The 22,359-nt window shown below is 32.9% G+C and overlaps 2 protein-coding genes across 2 annotated transcripts; one reads left to right on the top strand and one right to left on the bottom strand.

Moving 5' to 3' along the window:
• Positions 1–4,020: 4,020 nt before the first annotated feature.
• On the bottom strand, positions 4,021–7,724 carry LOC133288623 (zinc finger CCCH domain-containing protein 17). Its single transcript, XM_061486427.1, has 3 exons — positions 7,391–7,724; positions 6,303–6,413; positions 4,021–6,172 (listed from the first exon to the last, which is right to left on the bottom strand). The coding sequence occupies exons 1-3, from the start codon at positions 7,520–7,522 to the stop codon at positions 4,289–4,291; spliced, it is 2,127 nt and encodes a 708-aa protein (XP_061342411.1). The 5' UTR covers positions 7,523–7,724; the 3' UTR covers positions 4,021–4,288.
• Positions 7,725–9,315: 1,591 nt separating this feature from the next.
• LOC133288645 (uncharacterized) lies at positions 9,316–9,870 on the top strand. The gene has a single exon (XM_061486456.1). The coding sequence runs from the start codon at positions 9,316–9,318 to the stop codon at positions 9,868–9,870; it is 555 nt and encodes a 184-aa protein (XP_061342440.1).
• The last annotated feature ends 12,489 nt before the right edge of the window (positions 9,871–22,359 follow it).

The following is a 22,359-nucleotide window of genomic DNA, read 5'->3' as shown; positions in this document are numbered from 1 at the left end:
TTCAGCATAATGAGCGACCATTTTTGGGAGAACGGGACACTGATATATTGTATAATAGTTTTTAAGTCCTGTAACTACTACATGTTGGTGAAATGTACTGTTTCTTTGATTTTTCTGTCACGTTCCAACTAATTCATTCAATTCTTTTACATGGACTTTCATTTCTTCTGTGAAGCTTAAAATTTCTTTTTGGCAATGGCTTATATTTCTATTTCAGCAGATTATGCTCTGAATATCCCTTAAAATTTAACTGCGACAAAGCGTATTGAAAATTTCCTCCCTCTTGACGAGCCATGTTTGAATACTCTATCAACATGGTTCTTGACTAGTCATGTTTCTGGTTATCCCTAAAAATTTAACAGTAGCAAAGCTTAATGAAGTTTTCCTAGTTGAGATGTTCCCTATTGACAAGCCATGTTTGAATACTCAATATCAACAAGGTTATTAACGGAACACGGAAAACAAAAGCATTCAAAATTCGGAGTTTGCTTGCAAGAACCTTAGAAGATCAAAGAATTCATACCCGGGCATACTTTGCTGGAACTTGATGATGCCATAAATTAAGAGCCTGCTTTTTGTTTGGGGGATCCAGAGGAGCTTGAAGAGGACTCTGTTTTTGTTGTGAATTGGCTACTTCAGCCTATCACTCCATCGTCAACATTATATCAACTATCAGCCTGTCATTATTTGAATGTTTGGTTTGACTTCGTTCACTGAAAGAATGGTAGGTTTGAATTATTGACCAAAACATATGAACATCAAGTAAGGTCAAGAACGTTCCGTTCGTTATGTTGATCGAGAAATGCGTTTAAGCAATTGATTATCATGTGTGCACGTTGGTGTATAATGTATCTATTGGATTGGCGTCTAGATTTGTGATCAGCTGAAGGTGATGAGAACAAAGAACTCTTCTTGGTATTTAGGGATAAATGTGATACATCATACATTTATGGAGAAATCGCCACCTCAAAAAAACATAGTGTGGGTTAAGGAATCACCACCTCAAAAAAATATGGAGAAAATGTTAGCATAAATGTGATCTTGGGATCTCAAAAATTTGTCATGCCTGAACTGATAAAGACTAAGGTTTCCTTTGCAATTCATAACATTTATTATGAATGAAGAGCGGATCTAACTAATTATATTAATCTCAGTCCCTTTTCAATGTGAACTTGAGTTAAGCCTACATTATTATTATTATCTAGTATACAGTGTTACAGATATTCAAGGCTTCAAGCCATAAAAGTATTATTTAGTTAAGCAGACGACATATCTCTCCACATGAATAATGACTTAGTTTTTATTAAGAAAAATATATACAATTAATTATAGTTCATAAAAATTTTAAATAACTCTTATCAGAAAAAGCACATGAAATGAATCTATTGGATTATTGGGCTCATATTGCATCTGCCACTACAATGTTTACGGGGGAACTAGGGTGTTCGCGGTCTGGATTGAATCGGTTTTGGAAGCAAAACTCATCTGATTCAATCCCTTCGGTTTGATCATGTAATCATCCATTCGGTTTAGATTTTTTTTCAAATCCGATCCGATCCAATCCAATTTTTTTCGGTTTGGATTGGATCGGTTTTCGGTTTTTTGAATATCCTAAAATTAGTATCATGATTATTATGCAAATAACATCTTTTGTATATATTGGCTTTGTAAAAAAAATAAATTTGAAATACAAAAATATCAGTAAACAATACTATAATTGATGAGACGTGACTAAGTTTTTTTTTTGGTTTAGTTGATGAGTTAATGGGTCATGAGTTTAGAAATTTTTGGGCTATGATTGGAGAAAGGACAAGTAGGTAGAGAATAATTAATATATTGGATCGGTTTGGATTGGATCGGTTTTCATCAACCCATCCGAAAACCGATCCAATCCAATTAAAATTTGCGGTTTTCTTTCGGTTTCCGATTTTTCGATTTTCGGTTTATTCGGTTATCGATTTTTCGGTTCGGTTTTCGCGGTTTGGATCGGTTGAACACCCCTAGGGGGTACAAACCAAGATTCCTTAAAGTTGTTTTTTGCTTTTTTTTCCTTCACTGAAGATAAAGGTTAATCTCTTTCACATCTCATTTCTTTATGGATTATTTTACTAAATTAATTATTGATAGAAAGGAGGATACTTTACCTGTTATCACCACTATTCTATATGATTTTTTAATTAGTCCACGTAAACACGAGTTTTGGAATTAAAATTTGTGCTTGCTTCTTTATTTACTCTTGTTAATTATCAAGAGAGAATGGGGCATCTACAAATCGGTTCGATATCGAAAGCGACAGTGTAGAAAAAGAAGAGGAAGGAGTCCCTACTGCAAGTTTAAAATGAAGAATTAGATATATACTTAAAAAAATGAAGGATTAGAGGGATTTGTATAGATCTAAAAGTAAAATATAAATATAAAAACTCGTTTTTCTGCAATATCTGATTGTCCATAACTAAATTAGTAATTATGAGTATTAATTTGATAACAAATTCATGCTATTGGGTAGGAAATTTTGATGATTATATTTATTTGATAACAACTAACTAGAAGTAATTAATATGGGAATTTGCGGACAAGAATTCTATACGAATTAGGTGAAGGAAATCCTTAATAAACATTTAGGAAGTGGGGATGGGGATGTACTTTGAGAAGCGAGTAAGGATAAGTTATTTTATCTATTTTTTTTTTTGTTTATTTTTGTATACTACTCTCTAATATCATTAAATCATAATCTCAATAGGAGAGAGAAATGATAAAGATAGTTAAGATTATGATCTAACAGTGTTGGAGAGTGATAGGCAAAAAAAAAAATTGATAGAATAACTTATCCTAAGTAAGTATTATGGATTTAAAGTTGTTTTTAAGTTAGGGAAATATTGCCCTAATGAGTCTTGCTTGTAGGAAAGGCATAACATTCTTATTCCTTTTCAAAAAAATTCTATTTAAGAACAAAAGTTTGCTGCGCATGCATTTATAAATAAATAAAAGTTGAATATTTAAAATAGGAGATCATATCTAGATTTTAGGCCAACTAGGTAAACTGGGAAATTCACCAACAATTTAAATCACTTCTCGTACTTATGTTTCGTTTAACAACACAAATTCAAGGGAAAACCTATTGAAAATAATGTTGTCATTTTTGGTTCAGAAATCCCTGTTGTTTAATCATACGCAAGTACTTTTTTTGTGAATTTTTTTCACACATGTTCAATATTATGGTTGGACGGGTTTTGATTTCAAAATAAAGGTTTTAATGAACTATTAGGGGGGAAAAAGAATATAAAAGTCATCCACATGTACTTGAGAATTCTGTTAAATAAAATTGAAGTTTCTAAATGTAGTACTTAAGTGTTAGGCAAATTGCTAGTTTTATTAATTCTAACTTCATGAATTATATTATACCCTCAAAAAAAAATAATGAGAAAAACAACATTCGAAAAACTAATTAGTCCAAATTGACTTGAACAGTAACAAAATCTTGATCAGCTGCCTAGTTAAACGGTCATTAAAGAAAAAGAAAAAAAAGCTTTTGCTCTAAAAATTCATCTTAAACTAGTTTTGTTTCTTGTGAACTTAAAATTAAAGTCATTAAGAATCCAATTTCCAAATGATATAATGGGTTAAACCAAGAAAAGTCATTTTAGGCATTTATTTATGGGTTTGATGTTTGTCATTTTAAATGACATAAGTTATATTATTTTAAGAGAGAAATAGACACAAAAAATGAAAATCATGAGAAAGAGAAAGTAAATAATTTTTTTAATTTAAATTTTAAATAAAAAAATATATTTTGTGTATATCTCTCTCTTAAAATGACATAATTTTATATCATTTAAAATAACAAACACTTGTCCCTTTATATAATCAACCCCAAGTTGAGAAATCCGAATATTTAATTAAGGTGTATGAAGAACTAAACCAAAGATTATGGGACTGAGATTACAATGTCACTTGCCATGTTGCCTTTACCCATTTGACCAGATCAATTAAGGTATTAGAAAACTGTAGTCTGAATGCGAATATTATTATTAACTTTCTGACGTTACAGGCTTGCACTCTGCATGACACTTATATGCGGAGAACACAGCAGAATGCCCCACTGCTCACATGAAAAGATCCATTCAATCAGATGAAAAACACCGTAAAAGTAAAAATGGATTAACTAATACACGAAAATAAATGGATAATGATTTCCCCAGTTCTACAAAAGATAAGCTTGGGAGGTCTACCAGATCATCATATTCATATCACAAGCAGATGTTCAATCAGTTTCTCAGCTTTTCCATAATTACGTAAGAACAGCACCAATCTTCTTAGCAAAGTCGTCCCCATCTTCATCATCTATGTATTCTTGCTCTTGATTTTCACCCTCATCAACTTGTTCATATTCATACTCCCCCTCATCAACTTGCTCATAATCATAGTCCCCATCTCTCTGATCATCACCTTCGAACTCCTGATACTCCCCGGCTTCATCGTAAATCATTCCATCCTCGGATGATTGACCATGTGTTACATCAGCATTATCAATCTCTCTTCCAACTGCATCAGTGACCTTAAGCTTGGATTCTTCTTCATTAATTAGCAAATGGTTCTTGACATTTTCCTTGGTCTCAAACAATGCTCCATTTTGTTTGTTTATGACAGATGTATGATCTGAGCTATGGGTAATTTCTCTATTCTTATTGTCAGATGATTTACCACTCTCGGAGGCTGCACCAGCTCCAACTCCTCTCTTCTCCTTCAGAATTTCACTCAGAGGTTTTGGACCTTCGAAAAGAAAATCATCTTCAGATTGTTGATGATCCCTTAAACTCTTTCTCTTTCCCAGAGATTGTTGCTCCTTATTCTCAGTGTTACTCCCAGTTTTAAGTTCAGCAAGACTTTTTGGCCCAGCAAAATCACTTCTTCCTCCCACTAGTTCTCGCCCCATGGATCGATCCCTGAAGTTTCTCCTCTCATCATCCTGCGACCTTCCTCTTACTCTATCTTGGATCCTTCCCTGGTGAGGGGCCAGCAACCTTCCAGATGACAATCTGCTCCTAATTCTTCCTTTGTCTGACTCCCTCTCAAGATGATCATCACCACCATTTGCCGGAAGTTTTATTCTGCCTCGGAAGCGATTATTGAGGGAGCTATCATTCATAGGTAACGGGGGTGAATCCTTTCGAGAGAAGAACCGTTGACTTTGTTCCTCACCATGGCTTTCAAGGGCATAATCATGAGTGACAACAGATTTCAAACCATTGACCTTCTTGCGCTTGGATAAACGATGTCGCAGATCTGAGACCTCAACATTGTCAGGGCTGTCAGACCTGCGGTGAGTCCTTCTTTCTAAATGGGCCGGCGCCTTTCTATGCTGCTCCCAAGCATATGGCTCTTGCATATGATCATACGAGTCATAACCTTGGGGTACACGAAATCTTTCTCGATCAATATCAGCAGCTAAACTATAATCAGCAGAGTGTCCTAAATCATATTCATTCAGAGAGTCTAAGGTCCTTTCATCTTGACCTCTTGCTTTACCAAATTCATCTTCCCCGTGGTAGTAATCAGAATTCCTAAGTTCATCAGCTACAAGAACATCAAACCCAGGAGAGGATTCTCTGAGAAACTCATCACTGTCTTTCCCACTATGGAAACTATGATCATCTGGCACACGGGCTTGATGCAGACGATTAGACCGGGCTACAGTGGGCCCATTGGTGACTGGTGGAGAGCTTGTTATCTTAAATCTTGAAGCCTCAATATCAAATCCCGCAGGTGGTAGTGGCACATGCTTCTCCAATTCAAACATATTTCTTTGTGGAGCAGTTTCAACTTTTTGGGAAGATTTAGTTTCAGGACCTCCAACTGAACTTGCAACATTTCCCTGGGAAGTTTTCCTTTCCTGTGTATGCCTCTCAATGCTGCCAAAAGGCTTCTTAAAAGGACTATTTAAGAGGACTTGAGTAGTTACTTTATTACCAGTGTTAGGACTTGGTCCATGCAAGAAGGCACATCTGTCACCTTTTAAGCAAAGCCCCTTTTGGAAGAAAATGCAGGGGACAGCTTGTTTACTAGAATTATAAGGTGCATGTGTTGGTGTTGCAGACATTGTTGCAATCTGTGACGGGGGTACAGATGGTCCACCAGGGGTGGTTGCCTGTGTTCCTATCAAGCCATCAAGAGGCTGCATGTGAAAACAAAACACAGTTAGCAAAAGCCATACAAAGAAATCAAAAGCTTAGAGCAAATGGAGGAAAATAGTTCATAAATTGACAATTTAAGTATAAAAACTTGGTGATCATGAAGACACTCACCGGATGACGGAATGAACATTTGGGATTCAAGCAATTACCATTCAACCAATACCAGCAATCCCGAGGATTTACCCGAGCGTACTCACTATGGCGGTACTCGCATTCATTTCCCTGTTCCAATAAAGAAAACAAATCAGAATAAGTCTCGAGTTCAAATGTCACACCAGCTTTAGTGACTAGATAACCTGACATGCTTGATAACTTATACTTGTTCTTTTAATATGCAAAAAGCATAAACAAATCATTGCTACATAATACAGTAAAGTACTTAATTTGCATAAGCACAATAAACAAGGAAGCATTTGATAGAATAATTATACAAACAAGTAGTTATTTTAAGTAAAATGTTGAAATATATTTAATGATAACAACTTCAAAGATTACTCAGAGGACATAGCCAGCAACACCAGTGAACAGCGGATCTTGCAAACACATCATGACTAACATATACTCTTGCCACTACAGTGATTATTTTAAAGAAAGTTCATTCACTACACTAATTAATGCTTGCTTTCAGATGCAATCAGAACATATTCATAAAACTCTAAATTAAAAAAAAAAAAAAAAAAAAAAACTTGATTGACCTAACCTCACAATTTTGTAGCTGGATCCATACGATTGATCAGGTTTAAAACAAACAAGAAAAGAAAGAAAGAGAAGATTATCCTCCCACCAATCTCAATAGGGTTCAAGAACCCCGTTTCTCTCATTCAACTTGTCAAATAAAACGAAAGAGACAGAAAAATAACGCCAAGAGAGATCCGATTAATAACACAATGATCAATGAGAATTTCCCAAAACTCGATACCGAGAGAAGCAAGCCACACAAAAAACAAAAACAAAAAAATGTTTCACAGTCTATCAACAAAATTCTTCAAAAAAATCGATAAATATAAGATTTTAGGGAATTTCCATACAAGTAACCCCTTCCGTCTTTTCCAAAATTCGATTTTTATTATTGAAATATAAATAATTACCCAACCTATTTCCCCGAAGAACACGAATCTGAAACCCTAATGATACAATTCCTAACAGACCAAAAAATTGGGGTTTTTTTTTAAAAAAAAATGGAAAATAGAAAAAGGCACCTTTTTGCATGTCAAAGGAGACGCAAGAAAGTAGACGCAATCCGTGTTTCTCTTCAAGGCCTCATCTTGGGCAGAGGGTGTAGGTTGCTGAGTCTGAACCTGAACCTGAAGTTGGGGCTGTTGGGCTACCATGGCGGTTGTTGAGGTTGAAGAGCCAACAGAGATCGTGTGAAGAATAAAGAGATCGAATCGAATTGAAGAAGATGGATCCAAATCTCAATCTCAGAAGAGAGAGAGCCGCCACAGAAACTGGGTTTGGAGTATAGAAAGAGAAAGAGAGAGAACGAGAGAGCTTGAGAGAGTATGTGAATATTATGATGGGCTTCAAGGTAAGGTAAGGGTAAGCCTGGTCTGTGTTTTATTTATTTATTTAGAACATGTTTGTAGAAATTGAGATTTATATTGTGTGTTTTAATGATTCGATTTTTTTTATTTTGGAGATATTAACGATGGAAAAAGTGTTTTTCTTTTTAAATGACACAATTTATGTCATTTTACTCTCACAAAAATGTGGAATTCACATCTTTATTTTTTTTTTGTCCACTCTCTCTCCTCTCTTATTTATCTCTTTCTCTCATTTAAAATTACATAACTTTACCTCCTTTAAAATGATACACACATTTTCATTAATGATTCGATTTCGATGTTCGTAAACAAAATTATAATGGGACACTTGCCATCTTTGTTTGGATATTTACTTAAAAATTCACCAAAAAAAAGCAACAAAAAAAAAACTTATTTTTAAAAAAACAAAAATTTAACTTTAAAAAAAAAGCAAAAGTTATAAGTCAAATATTTTTTTTCAAAAATTAATTAATTTTTAAAAAATCTAAATAACTTTAGGGGATGTAATGGATTCAGATTTTAATATATATTTTTTGGACAAAAAAATCTATAGATATTAAATTAGGATTTTAAATAATTGTAAAAAAGTAATGTGGTATTTAATTAGGATCTTAAAAGATTGTTTGAGTTAATTCAAATTATGTGGTATTCAACTAGGATTTTAAACAAAGAGGAAAATAATCTTGTGATATTAAAAAATATGATGATCTTAATACATTTTCTATTAGTGCGAATTTTGTGAGACTTTTTAGTGAGAAGTATAAATAGCATGTCTCTCTCACAATCTCACCTTGGAATTTTTTGAGATTTCTCCATTGGAGTGTCTTATTCTTCCTTTGATAGGTCGACTCGACATGAGATCTTTGTCAAAGCTCAAAAACCAAAAAAAATTAGCGATTTTTATCACAAAATAATCCAGAAACAATAACCCAACAAAATTATAATCCAATCCATCCCAAAAAAAAAAGGCAAAAATCTGAGAGCTTTTGGAATTTTAAAAATTTAAGCTATGGGTCGCAATTTTTCTTGGCACAAAATGTATGATTTTTATATTAAAAATAATATAAAATATTGGGAAAACAACAAGGGAACAAAAATCCCCCAAACCAATTTCGTTTTACGTAAATGAAACAAGATCAATTTAAAGAAAGATTGAAACTTTCATAATATGAATCATATGTTTCGTAACAATACATTCATGAATGAAATTCCTTCGTTATAGGAAACAATTTTTGTGTCAATAAATATTAGCATATTATTTTCCTTATTATTTTTGTTGTTTGTGATTGTAACTAACTTGCTGCTGAGGTGTACATTTTATTCTTGAGCTGATTCTGTTTTGCGCCTTGGGTGAGCACGTGGTCACACCAATTTCTGTTACGTCTTCTTTTGCTATGGCTCATATATAGGTGGCCTCTTGTATTTTCTTTTCTGACTTGAATCAATAAAATGAGTATTCTGTTTCCAGCTAGATTTTTCTCTAATATGGTATCAGTAGTATTCCTGTTTTGATGGCTCGCGGCAATAATTGCCCGCCTCAAGTTGATGCATCCTCTGCGAATTCAGGTTAATCCATCTCCATGGATGATTCCTCTAGTTCATATTACTTACATAACAGTGACCATCCAGGTCTTCTTTTGGTTTCGACACCACTTTCAGGTTCTAACTTCAATTCATGGCATCGTGCCATACTGCTTGCCTTGACGGCCAAAAATAAATTGGTCTTTATTGACGGTACACTTCTCCGTCCTGCCTCCACTGAGCTTTTATTCTCCTCCTGGAATCGTTGTAATTCCATGGTTATCTCTTGGTTGCTGAATTCGGTCACCAAGGAGATTGCTGATAGCCTCCTCTATTTCACGAACGCGTATGAAGCTTGGGCAAATCTGAAGACCAGGTTTTCTCAAGCGAATGGTCCTCGCATCTTCCAACTTAAGCAGCAGATTTCATCCCTGTGTCAAGGTTCTATGGATGTCAATGGTTATTACACCAAACTCAAATGGCTTTGGGATGAATTGCTCGATTATGCTCCCCTGCCTTCTTGCACATGTGGAGCTCTTCGACACATTCATTCTCATTGTGAGCAGGATCACGTTTTACAGTTTTTAATTGGACTGAATGACTCATACTCCTGATGATCGATCCCATTCCACCGCTTGCTAAGGTCTTCTCCATGATTCTTCAAGAGGAACGTCAACGCCAATTGTCACTCTCCTTGCCATCGCCTGCTGTTCCGGACTCGCCACTGCCTTGTTCTGTACAAGGTTCTTCTCCGGTTGTTTCTTCGCCACCGCCTACGGTGGCTGCCATCCAACGTCGTTGTCCGCTTTGTACTTATTGCCATATTTCAGGCCATACTCGTGAAAAGTGTTTCAAGTTAAATGGCTATCCCCCTGGCTACACACCCCGGCACAACAAGTCCAGCCTATTTCCTAAGCTAGCCCCACCCACGGCCCAGGCCCATTCCATCGTTTCAGGCTCTCCTTACCATTCCTCTTTCCCCAAACCGATCTCTCCTTCGAACCCTAATCCTCCTCCCTCAGATTCCCCCTTGCCTTCACCCATCCCAATACAATCATCTGATTTCGCTTCTCCAACAGGGTTCTACATCTTCTACTCCATTGTTGTCTCTTCCGTCTACCACTTCTTCTGTCACCGATTCTCTCCCTTCAGTGGCTAGTCTCAATGGTAAGCTTCATCTCTCTTTCCCACCTTCTTCTTGGGTTTTAGACACCGGTGCTACACATCATGTATGTGTCAAACATGATCTCTTATTTTCCTGTTCCTCGTCTCCTTCTTCTGTCTCGTTTCCTAATGGTTCCTCAGTCGTTGTTTCTTCTGTGGGATCTGTGAAAATTTTTGACTCTCTCACACTTTCTAACGTTTTATACGTTCCATCTTTCTTTTTAATCTCCTGTCCATTAGTGCATTGACACGCGCTTCTTCGATTTAGCTAATTTTTCTTCTTCTCTTTGTGTTCTTCAGGATCATGCTTCGGGAAGAATGATTGGGATTGCTAAACACCTCGGAGACCTTTATATTTTGGACACCACCAATCTTTTTCCCACTGATTGTGTTCCCCATCCCCTCTGTTTTTCCATTTCTGTTAAAAATAATATTGTCTGGCATTCGAGATTGGGTCACCTTTCTCCTTCTGTTTTGAATTCAATGAAAAGTACTTTAGGTTTTTCTGATTACTTACAAGCTGATCACCATTGTTTTGTTAGTACTTTGGCGAAACAAAAGCGCCTTCCATTTATTTTGGATCCCAAGCTTGCTGCTTCCCCCTTTGATCTTGTCCATTGTGACATTTGGGGCCTCTTCAACACTATCTCTGTTGAAGGTTCTCGATACTTCCTTACCTAGGTTGATGATTCAACCAGGTTTACTTGGACTTATTTCCTGAGTAATAAATCTGATTTTGCTGTTGTTTTTCCATCTTTTTACAATATAATTTTTACTCAGTATAAGGTTCCCATAGGTCAATTCGCTATGATAATGCTTCTGAGTTTAATCTCATTTCTTTCTTTTCCTCTAAAGGTATTCTGATTTTTCACTCGTGTGTCGATTGTCCCCAGCAGAACTCTATGGTAGAACAAAAACACCAACACCTACTTAACGTAGCTCGTGCCCTCCATTTCCAATCCAAAGTTCCCCTCCAGTATTGGCAAGACTGTGTCTCTACTGTTGTTCACCTCATTAATCGAACAACATCTCCTCTGCTTGGCTTGTAAACCCCCTTTGAGCTACTTTGCCACAAATCGCCCTCCTATACACATCTCCGTACCTTTGGTTGCTTGTGTTACAGTTCAACCCTTCCCAAAACTCGCCATAAGTTCTCTCCCCGTGCCTTGCCATCTGTTTTTCTTGGATATCCTGCGGGTTACAAGGGGTATAAGCTTTTGGATTTAACATCCAATAGAACTTTTGTTAGCCGTGATGTTGTTTTCTTTGAAAATATTTTTCCATTTGCTATGACTCCCACATCTTCTCCATTCTCCACTGAATTTTCTCACCTACCACCTGCCTTTGACAATTCCAACCCTATACCCATTTCCCCATCTCCTGCTGTCTCCAGACCCACCCGAGTTAGGCATCCTCCAGCTCATCTATCTGACTTTGTTTGTTCTTCTTCTACTCATCATCCTTTATCCAATTTTCTTTCTTATAACCGTTTATCCCCCTTACACACTGCCTTTGTCAATTCCATATCTTCTCACTTTGAGCCTACTACCTTTTCCCAGGCTTCCCAATTACTCGAATGGCAGCATGCCATGGCTGCTGAGATCTCCGCTCTTGAAACCAATTCTACTTGGTCTGTTGTTTCTCTTCCTCTAGGGAAGAAGGCAGTTGATTGCCGTTGGATTTATAAGGTCAAATACCATTCGGATGGCTCTCTTGAGCGTTATAAGGCTCGTTTGGTTGCTCAAGGTTTCAGCCAACAAGAAGGCATTGATTTTTTGGAAACTTTTTCACCAGTGGCTAAAATCACAACCGTCTGTGCTCTTCTTGCTTTGGCTGCTGTGCATAATTGGTCCCTTACCCGACTAGACGTCAACAATGCTTTCCTCCATGGGGATTTATTTGAAGAGGTCTATATGACTTTGCCTCTTGGGTATTCTCCTCCACTTTCTGTTTTGCCTCCGAATGCAGTTTGCAAGTTACATAAATCTTTGTATGGCCTTCGTGAAGCCTCAAGGCAATGGTTTGCGAAATTTTCTGCTACTCTTTTGAATCTGGGTTTTTCTCAATCCCATTCTGATTACTCCTTATTTGTTCGTTCCACATCTACTGCTTTTATTGCAATTTTAGTTTATGTGGATGACATCATCATTGCCTCTAATAATTCTTTGGAAGTGCAGCACCTTGCTGCTCTTTTACACAGCAAGTTTAAATTGAAGAACCTTGGTGATTTAAAATATTTTTTGGGCCTTGAAGTAGCACACAGCAGTAGAGGTATTTCTCTATGCCAACGACAGTATGCTTTACAGATTCTTAATGATTCTGGTCATATGGGATGTAAACCGCGTTCCACTCCTCTTAAGGTTGGCCTCAAACTTTCTTCTGATTCTGGTGATTTACTACCTGACCCGACAGTTTACAAGCGTCTTATTGGTCGCCTTATTTACCTCACTATCACTCGGCCAGATCTCTCTTATGCTGTTAATCTTCTTAGTCAGTTTATGACTGCTCCTCGTGCACCTCATCTTCAGGCTGTTTACCATCTACTGGGGTATGTCAAAAGCACGGTGGGCCAAGGTTTGTTTTATTCCAGTTCTGCTTCTCTTCAATTGAATGCTTTCTGTGATGCTGACTGGGTTGCATGTCCGGATAGTCGTCGTTCCATTTCTGGTTTTTGTGTCTTCCTTGGTGATTCCCTCATATCATGGAAATCCAAGAAGCAACAAACTGTATCACGATCATCCACTTGGGCCGAATATCGCTCAATGGCTCATGTTACATGTGAACTGCTGTGGCTCTTTTCTCTATTTAAAGATCTCTGTTTTTTTCATCATGGCCCTGCTCATCTTTTTTGTGACAATCATTCAGCATTACACTTGGCAGCCAATCCTGTGTTCCATGAACGCACCAAGTATATTGAGATTGACTGCCACCTTGTGCGTGAACATATTCAGAAAGGGCATCTCAAGACTTTTCCCGTCCCTTCTTCTAAGCAACTCGCTAACATTTTTACCAAAGCATTACTGCCCTCTCGCTTCTCTGTTTTGTTATCCAAGATGGGCATCTTAAATATATACTCTCCATCTTGAGGGGGCCTATTAGCATATTATTTTCCTTATTATTTTTGTTGTTTGTGATTGTAACTAACTTGCTGCTGAGGTGTACATTTTATTCTTGAGTTGATTCTGTTTTGCACCTTGGGTGAGCACGTGGTCACACCAATTTCTGTTACGTCTTCTTTTGCTATGGCTCATATATAGGTGGCCTCTTGTATTTTCTTTTCTGACTTGAATCAATAAAATGAGTATTCTGTTTCCAGCTAGATTTTTCTCTAATAATAAATCGATAAAAACTTGTTTTTCAAAAGCTCCAATGCAATTTAAGGTTTCAATGTATCAATTGAAAATAATTTGAGAAAATTTCTAAACTTTCATATAATAAAACCCAAAAATTCAGATTCCAAATTTTCTTAGAATACTCAATGGAAACATGTATATGATGTATGGTTAGAAAACTCTCACCACGTAGAATAAAAACCCCAATATTTCCAAGATCAATCGCAAAAAATTCCAAAAGAAATTTTACCATGAACTTTACGTTTTATATGCCAATTTCGAAATATTTTAATAAATAAAGAAATTGCGGGTCGTATAATCATACATACAATGGCGGACGCACATTGCTGCTAGAATTTTTTTTTTCAAAGGGGTGAGTGATTTAAGTCAAGTAAAAAAAAAAGATTTTGGAAGATTGAAAAGAAAAAAATAAACATAGGCGCAACCATGGTAGTTAAAATCGGGATCTTACCTAAAATCGGAAGGAGGATAAAAAATCGTAAAACGTAAAATCCTAACGTAAAAGAAATCATAAAATCGTAAAAGTGTTTGGAATTTTGATGAAATCGTTTTGATTAAAAAAAAATCGTAAAATCACAAATTTAAATTGGGATTTTAACTAACATCGGTCCAACCCAACCAACCCCTATAATTAAAAGCTTAAAACTTAAACTCTATCACATTGCTTTGTCTCTTCATTTTTTTTTGAAACATAAATCTTATTAGCTCCAAACCTTAATAGACATCAATGATTCTTGAAATTCAATCTTCATCAAGTGGAGGAGAATCGCACAGGGATTTTCACGCTTTTTTGTGAAGCAAAAGTGGCCAACTTTGGATCAAATAGACATTGACAGAGGTGGAGATCAATTAAACCCTTCAATTATACTATATTGTACAAATGTCTTTTTGTGGTGTTTATTTATTTTTTAATTATCATTATCGATTATTTCTTTAAAACTTTGGTTGATTCTCCAAAGCTTTACTTTTGAAGTGGAAGCAAAAATTGGATCATGATGTTGAAATTGAGAGCACAAAAAATAGTGGGTTCGTAGTAATTCGACAAGTATTAATAAAAGGTAACTTTCTATAATTTTTTTTGTTATAACTGTTTTAATAGCAATAAACAGTATAATTGATATTTTCTTTTAAAAAAAATTTCGGGGCAGCTGCCCCCCGAACCCCCACCTTAAGTGTGCAAACATAAAAATAAATAAATTTGGGTCCGCCACTGCATACATATATAGCGCTAATACCAAATGAAGCAGACAAATTTCAACTTATTGGTTGTTTAGTAGGATATCAAGTTACAATATTTTGTTAATATCATTGTATTTCTTTTTTTTTTATTAACTCTTGTAAGTTTGAATGTTTATTAAAAATTCGAATAATTTTTAAAATCTTATAAATTCTATTAAAATTCTTAAAATCCAATCTTATAAAATCTTTTAAAAAAGTCTTCAAAGTCACTACAATTCTAGATAGTCTTTTAAAATCTTCAAAAAAGTTTATTTCAAAATAGTCTTTTAAAATTCTAATCCAATACACCCTTCTTAACTTTTATAAAAAACGCTTCTAAAATAAGCAAAAGATAAAAAGTCATTTTTTTACATATCCATCCAAACGGCTCAAAATTTCAAAAAATTGTTCTTTAAAGAATAAAGTTGATGCTTGAGAATGTTTACGTAAAATTAACCAATGAACTTTGGTAATAGTTCATCAACGGTCGTATAATTAAGAGATATTTTTGAGTAAATTTTAGTTTTGAAAATAATGATTTTATATTTGGATGGTTTGCTCAATTTTAAATTTTTTTTAGGTAGAATATTATTTTAGATTTTGTATTTTTTACCTCAAAAAATGACCCACTCATGTGTAACACATGAATGGATACTGTATTTTTTTTTTTACCTCGGCAAATGACTCACTCATGTATAACTCATGACTGGATACTATATTTGGAAAAGAAGAAAGAAAGAAAGAAAGGAAATTGTTTTATAATCCTTCCATTCCATAACATTCACCAAATTAATTAAATTGTGTGGCCACTTAAGGTGTATTTGGGAGGGGAGGTTATACTTATTACTTTTTTTTTACTACATATTACTACCAAATTTTAACCATTGATTTTTGTCAATCGAACGGTTATAATTTATTCAGAGATCCAATAAATTATAACCGTTCGATTGACGGAAATCAATGGTTAAGATTTAGTAGTAAGAGGTAGTAAAAAAATAGTAAGTATATCCTCTGTCATTTTAATATTGAAAAAAATATTTGTCAACTTATCTCTTTTCACTCTCACAAAGAGGTGAGACCCACACCTTTATAATTTTTTTTGTCCTCCCTCTCTCTTTCTTTATCTATTTTTTTCTCTTAGTTAGAATGACACAACTTTACATCCTTGTAGATGATACACACTTTTTCCTTTAATGTTTAGAGGGAAAAGGAAGAAAGTGGAAAGTTTTGCTTATGTCTTTTCTTATTTGTGAGTTTTAAAAAACAAGAGAAAGAAAATATGAGATTTATATTATCTGTTGTTGTGTGTTAACGATTCGATTTCAATGTTCATAAACAAAATTGTAAAGGAACACTTGACATCTTTTTATGGGCTCCTCGTCTTTCCTCTAATGGGTAATGGTTGGACTCAAGGGAAGTTTTTTTGATTTCGATTTGGGTTTGGGTTGTGTTTTCTTGTTTTATAAGATTCATAAAAAATAAAAAGAGTTAAGGCTTGGTTTTTATCTCGACCAAAACATAGATTTAGCTTTGGTTAAACAGCTGGGATCAGATATCTAATTACATATTTGTTAAAGTTGCTTACAATTATCTTTAAGCCCCGTTTGTATAAAAATTTTTCTCCAAAAGTTACTTTAAAAAAAACACTTCTTGTTATAAAGTTTGTTTGGATATCTATTTTAAAAATCACAAAAAAAGCAACAAAAAAAAAACTATTTTATAAAAAACAAAAAACAAAATTTTAACTTAAAAAAAAAACAAAAGTTACAAGTCAAATATTTTTTTCAAAAATTAAATATTTTTTAAAAATCTAAATAGCTTTAAGGGATGTATTGGATTGAGATTTTAATAGATAGTTTTTGGACAAAAAAATCCATGAGTATTCAATTAGGATTTTAAATAATTGGAAAAAAGTAATCAATTAGGATCTTAAAAGATTGTTTTAGAGTTCATCCAAATTATATGGTATTCAATTAGGATTTTAAAAAAAGAAAAAATAATCTTATGATATTAAAAAATCTTACGATCTTAATGGATTTTCTATTAGTATAAATTTTGTGAGACTTTTTAGTAAGAAGAATAAATAGCATGCCTCTCTCATAATCTCACTCTAACCCTTAGAAGTTTTTGAGATTTCTCTATTGCATTGTCTTATTCTTCCTTTGATGGGTCGGCCCGCCATGAGATCTTTGTCAAAGCTAAAAAACGGCAAACTTTTGAACAATTGTCATCACAGAACAAGCCAGAAATAACAATCCAACAATATTATAATATAATCCATCCAAAAAATGCAAAAATTCGATAGCTTTTGGAAGTTTAAAAAAACAATTTTTTTAAGCTATAGGTCAAAAAATTTCTTGGCACAAAAATGTGTGATTTTTGTATTAAAAATAACATAAAACAATAAAAAAATATCAAACCAATTTTCATTTTACATCAATAAAACAAGATTGATTTAAAAAAAGATTGAAATTTTCATAATATGAACTCTATGTTTCGTAACAATATATTCATAAACGAAATTCTTTCGCTATAGGAAACAATTTCAAACAATGTTTTTGTCAATAAATCACTAAAAACTTATTTTACAAAAGCCCCAATGCAATTTTAGGTTTCAATGTATCGTTTAAAAATAATTTGATAAATTTTCTAAACTTTCGTATAATAAAACCCAAAAATTTGAATTCCAAATTTTCTTAGAATACTCAATGAAAACATGTATATGATATATGGTTAGAAATCTGTCATCACATAGAACAAAAACCCAAGGCTTTCAAGATCAATCGCAAAAAATTCTAATTTTTTTTTATCATGAACTTTAGGTTCTATATGCAAATTTCAAATTATTTTAATAAATAAAAAAATTGTGGGTTGTATAATCATATATGCATAGCTCTGATACCAAATAAAGAGGATAATTTTCAACTTATTGGCTGCTTAGTAGGATATCAAGTTACAATTTTTTTATTAATATCATTGTATTTCTTTGTTATTTTTTATTGACTCTTGTAATCTTAAATGTTTTTTAAAAATTCGTATGGTTTTTTAAAATCTTATAAATTTTATTAAAATCCTTTAAAATCCAATATTAAAAAATATTGATTGTAAAAAACACTTTTAAAAATGTCTTTAAAATACTACAATTCTAGATAGTCTTTTAAGATCTATAAGATTTTTTATTTCAAAATAATCTTTTAAAAGCCCAATCCATTACACCCCTCTTAGCTTTTGTAAAAAGCATTTCTAAAATAAACAAAGAGTTCGCTTTTTTACTTGTATATAATTTATCTATATTGAGCCCAAGACGCTGTCGTAGTGTGTGTAGTGTAGGGTGTTGTGTTCAATTCCTTGTAACCTCCAAAAAGAAATCAAGGTATTTTTATAATTATAATTTATTTCAAGGTTATAATAATCTTTTTCATTAAAATTTTATAACTTTTCAACGCAAAACGATGTCGTTTTGAGAGCAAATGTAGATAAGTTATCTACATTCACTATAGAAACATTAAAGCTATAAACAAAACATAAAAAATCATTTTTTTTACAAGCCCATCCAAATAGCCCTAAGTACAACATTTTTCAAAAAACTTTTCTTTAAAGAATAAAGTTGATGCTTGAGAATGTTTACATAAAATTAACCAATGAACTTTGGTAATAGTTCATCAATGGTCGTATAGTTAAGAGATATTTTGAGTAAATTTTAGTTTTGAAAATAATGATTTTAGATGGTTTGCTCAAATTTAATTTTTATTAGGTAGAATATTATTTTAGATTTTGTATTTTTTACCTCAAAAAATAACCCACTCATGTGTAACACATGAATGGATACTGTATTTTTTTTTTTTTTTACCTCAAAAAATAACCAACTCATGTGTAACTCATGAATGGATACTATATTTGGGAAAGGAAAAGAAAGAAAGGAAATTGTTTTATAATCCTTGCATTCTATAACACCCACTAAATTAATTAAATTGTGTGGTCACTTAGGGTGTATTTGGAAGTTAATATTTAGAGGAAAAGAGAAGAAAGTAGAAAGTTTTGCTTATATCTTCTTTTATTTGTGAGTTTTAAAAAATGAGAGGAAGAGAATATGAGATTTTTGTAAAACTCTCCAATATTCTTCTTTTCCTTAAAATTATAGAATTCTCTCAATTTGAGAATTTTCATACAAGCAACCCCTCCCCTTTTTATCAAAATTCAATTTTTGCTATTGAAATATAAATAATTACCAAAACTATTTCCTGAAAACATACAAATCCGAAACGTTAAATGATATAATTCCTAAAGGACAAAAAAATGGGTTTTTTTTTTGTAAAATAGAAAATAGAAAAAGACATGGAATGAACCTATTTGTATGTCAAAGGAGATGCAAGAAAGTAGACGCAATCAGTGTTCCTCTTCAAGGCCTCATCTTAAGCAGTGGGGTAGGTTGCTGAGTCTGATGAGCCTGAACATGAAGTTGCGGCTATTGGACTACCATGACAATTGTTGAAGTTGAAAACCCAACAGAGATCGTGTGATGAAAGAGAGACGCCACATAAATTGGAGTTGAAATATGTGAATATTATTTGATATCGCAATAAAGTAGTTTTGAAAATAATAAGTTTTATATTGATATGGTTTGCTCAAATTTAATTTTTGTTTAGGCAAAATATTACTTGAGATTTTGTATTATTTTTTTACCTCAAAAAATGATCCACTCGTACATAACTCATGCATGAATTTTATATTTATAATGTTTCTTTTCAAAGATAATGATAGACTTAATGGTTAATCTTTAGTGAAATGCAAAAAGTTTTAAGGCTTTTGTTTCACCATTATTTTTTCCTTAAAACATGAAGGTGTGTTTGAAACGAGAGACGGTCCTAATCAAATAAAAGAATGACAGTGGACAGCGTAATCATACAAGCCTTTAGATTAAAATCAAATTACATTTAATAATTTTTTTTATAAACATTTAATAAAATTTAAATCAAACATCAGCCGATAAAATATTATCAGAATTTCTCCTTTAAAATATATATTAGAATTTCGTCTAAATTAAAGCGGTATTACTGTTGGAAATGGATCCTCTCATATGGGTAATTATATAGACATAACTTAAAAAATAAAACTAAAAGTTATTGGGTAATTATATAAAGTTATTTTGATGATTTTAAAAGAAAAAAGATAAAATAATTTATTATTAGGATAAATGATAAAATTTATAAATATAAATTTAGAATATGGATAAAACTGTAAAATAAATATAAAGAGTCAAAAAAGATGGCATATATCTTACAAAAAAAGCTCATCTTGCAAGCTTTTAGCTTTTTTTTTTGTATTATAAAAAAAAAGCTCTTTTTTTTGGATAAATCATATATATCTTCTATGGGAGGCAATTCTGATCGGGCGGGTCTAGATTAAGGTTTTAAACTCCTCCAAAAGATGATATTGGAGAGGATCAAATACATTTTCTCCCAAAACTTTTTTTATAATAAGAGCTTTTACAAAAAATAAATAAAAATATTTAACTAAATTTCTGCTTTTAAGAAGAAGAAAAGTTAAAAGTAAGACATGTTAAACAGATACTTAATCTTAAGGTTAAGGTACTTCTACATGCATTATTATAAAATTATCCTTTTGATATTGTCATAGCTGAAAGCCTCTCGAACAATTGTTTTGTCTAAAATTTAAATTTTCGCCCTATCTTTAATAATGCAATGGACTCATCATCACACTCTACCAATGAGTAAGATTACAATTAGTTTAAAAGTTTACCCTCATTCAATGAGTGCCGACCATTAAAAGTGACTCTTTGAATCTTAAGATATGAAAAGTTCAATACTTGAAAAATACTATTAGGGAGACCTTTTAACCTTCAATACACCCGGATCAAAATTGTGAAAACAATATAAATATGAAAAACAAAAAAAACTCACACAATATTTAGTGAGCAAATTCCATCCCGGATGCTATTGCCCCCACCCCCATCCATTAAGACTTTATTTGGGAGTTTAGAGGGAAAGGGAAGGAAAGGAAAGTAATTTAAATGGAAGGAAGGGAAAGAAAATGGAGAAAAATTGAGGGTTAATAAGATATTTTTTTATCATTTTACCCTTTCTTTAAAAGTTAATATAATTATTATACTTACAAATAAAATTAACTTTAAAATTTCAAAAAAAATTATTTATGAAATTTTCATATTTAAAAATATCCTCTCTATATAAAATTATTTTCTCTCTAAAAATTATGTTTCTTTTTCTAAAACATTCAATTAACATTTACTAAACACATTTTTTGAGTATTGTTTTTGGTAGAAAAAAATTTAGAAGGTGAATAAGTTAGCAAACTGTACTTAATGATAGGTACGAAAATATGCTTTGTTTTTTATCCGTTGGAATTTTCGACAAAAATAAATTTGCATCAAGATTTTTGATGAAAAATAATATGTAGAAAATCTTGCTTTTTCGTATAAAAAAAAAAAGCATTAACATTATAATTATTTAATGAATTCCGTCAAAAATTTCCATGTAGATTGATGACACAGGGTGAGGTTTGACGCAAATTGATGATATATTTTTTTTGTCAAAATTTTTGACGGAAAAAATTTGTCGAAAATTTTCACGTGCATTTAGGAGTGTTAATGGGCCGAGCCTTGGTCTTGGAAGGCTAAGTCTGTGTTTAAATGTGTCAGCCTGACCCAAGCCTGTCATCTGTTATGAATATAATTATTGGCATGTGGCCTGACTTATTTACAAAAAATAAAAGCCTGATTTAGCCTAGCCCGTTTAAAAAAAATTAAGACAATAAAAATTTATCCAAACAGAATATACAATCAACAACATTAGTAATTCTATAAATATTCATAAATTCAATGTATATCCAAACAACATAATATAGAACAAAATCATTCAAAAAATATGTTAAACACATAAAATAGGGTGAAATTGATTGAGGAGAGAAAGCAAGCTATTACAAGTAGTATAAAAAATATAAAATAAAAATAAAAATTAATATACTAGGCCAACTTGAAAGGCTCTAACACCGAGCTTTTGAATTGGAGCCTAAGGTCTTCTTATTAAACGAACTTTTATAGAAGTACAAGCCTGGTTCCAACAATCAATTTTAAGCATGTAAGCTCAGGCTTCACGAGCCGAGTCAAAGGCCCCTGGTTCGTTTATCACCCCTATGTGGATTGATGGCATGGGGTGAGGTTTCACGCGGATTATGACATTTTTTTATTTTCTTACAAAAAAAAATTCCCGTTAGGAAAATTTCAACGGAATTTAGTTTCCATAAAAAATTTTGACAAAAATGATCTCTTAAATATTTTTTATGGAAAAAAATTCCATCGATAGTTTCGACGAAAAAACGAATTCTATCGAA

Source organism: Gastrolobium bilobum, unplaced genomic scaffold, assembly GCF_033153095.1.
Source record: "Gastrolobium bilobum isolate Gb01-03AN ecotype WA unplaced genomic scaffold, APGP_CSIRO_Gbil_v1 utg12205, whole genome shotgun sequence".
In the NCBI taxonomy this organism is placed as follows: domain Eukaryota; kingdom Viridiplantae; phylum Streptophyta; class Magnoliopsida; order Fabales; family Fabaceae; genus Gastrolobium; species Gastrolobium bilobum.
This window is presented reverse-complemented; position numbering and strand designations above follow the sequence as displayed.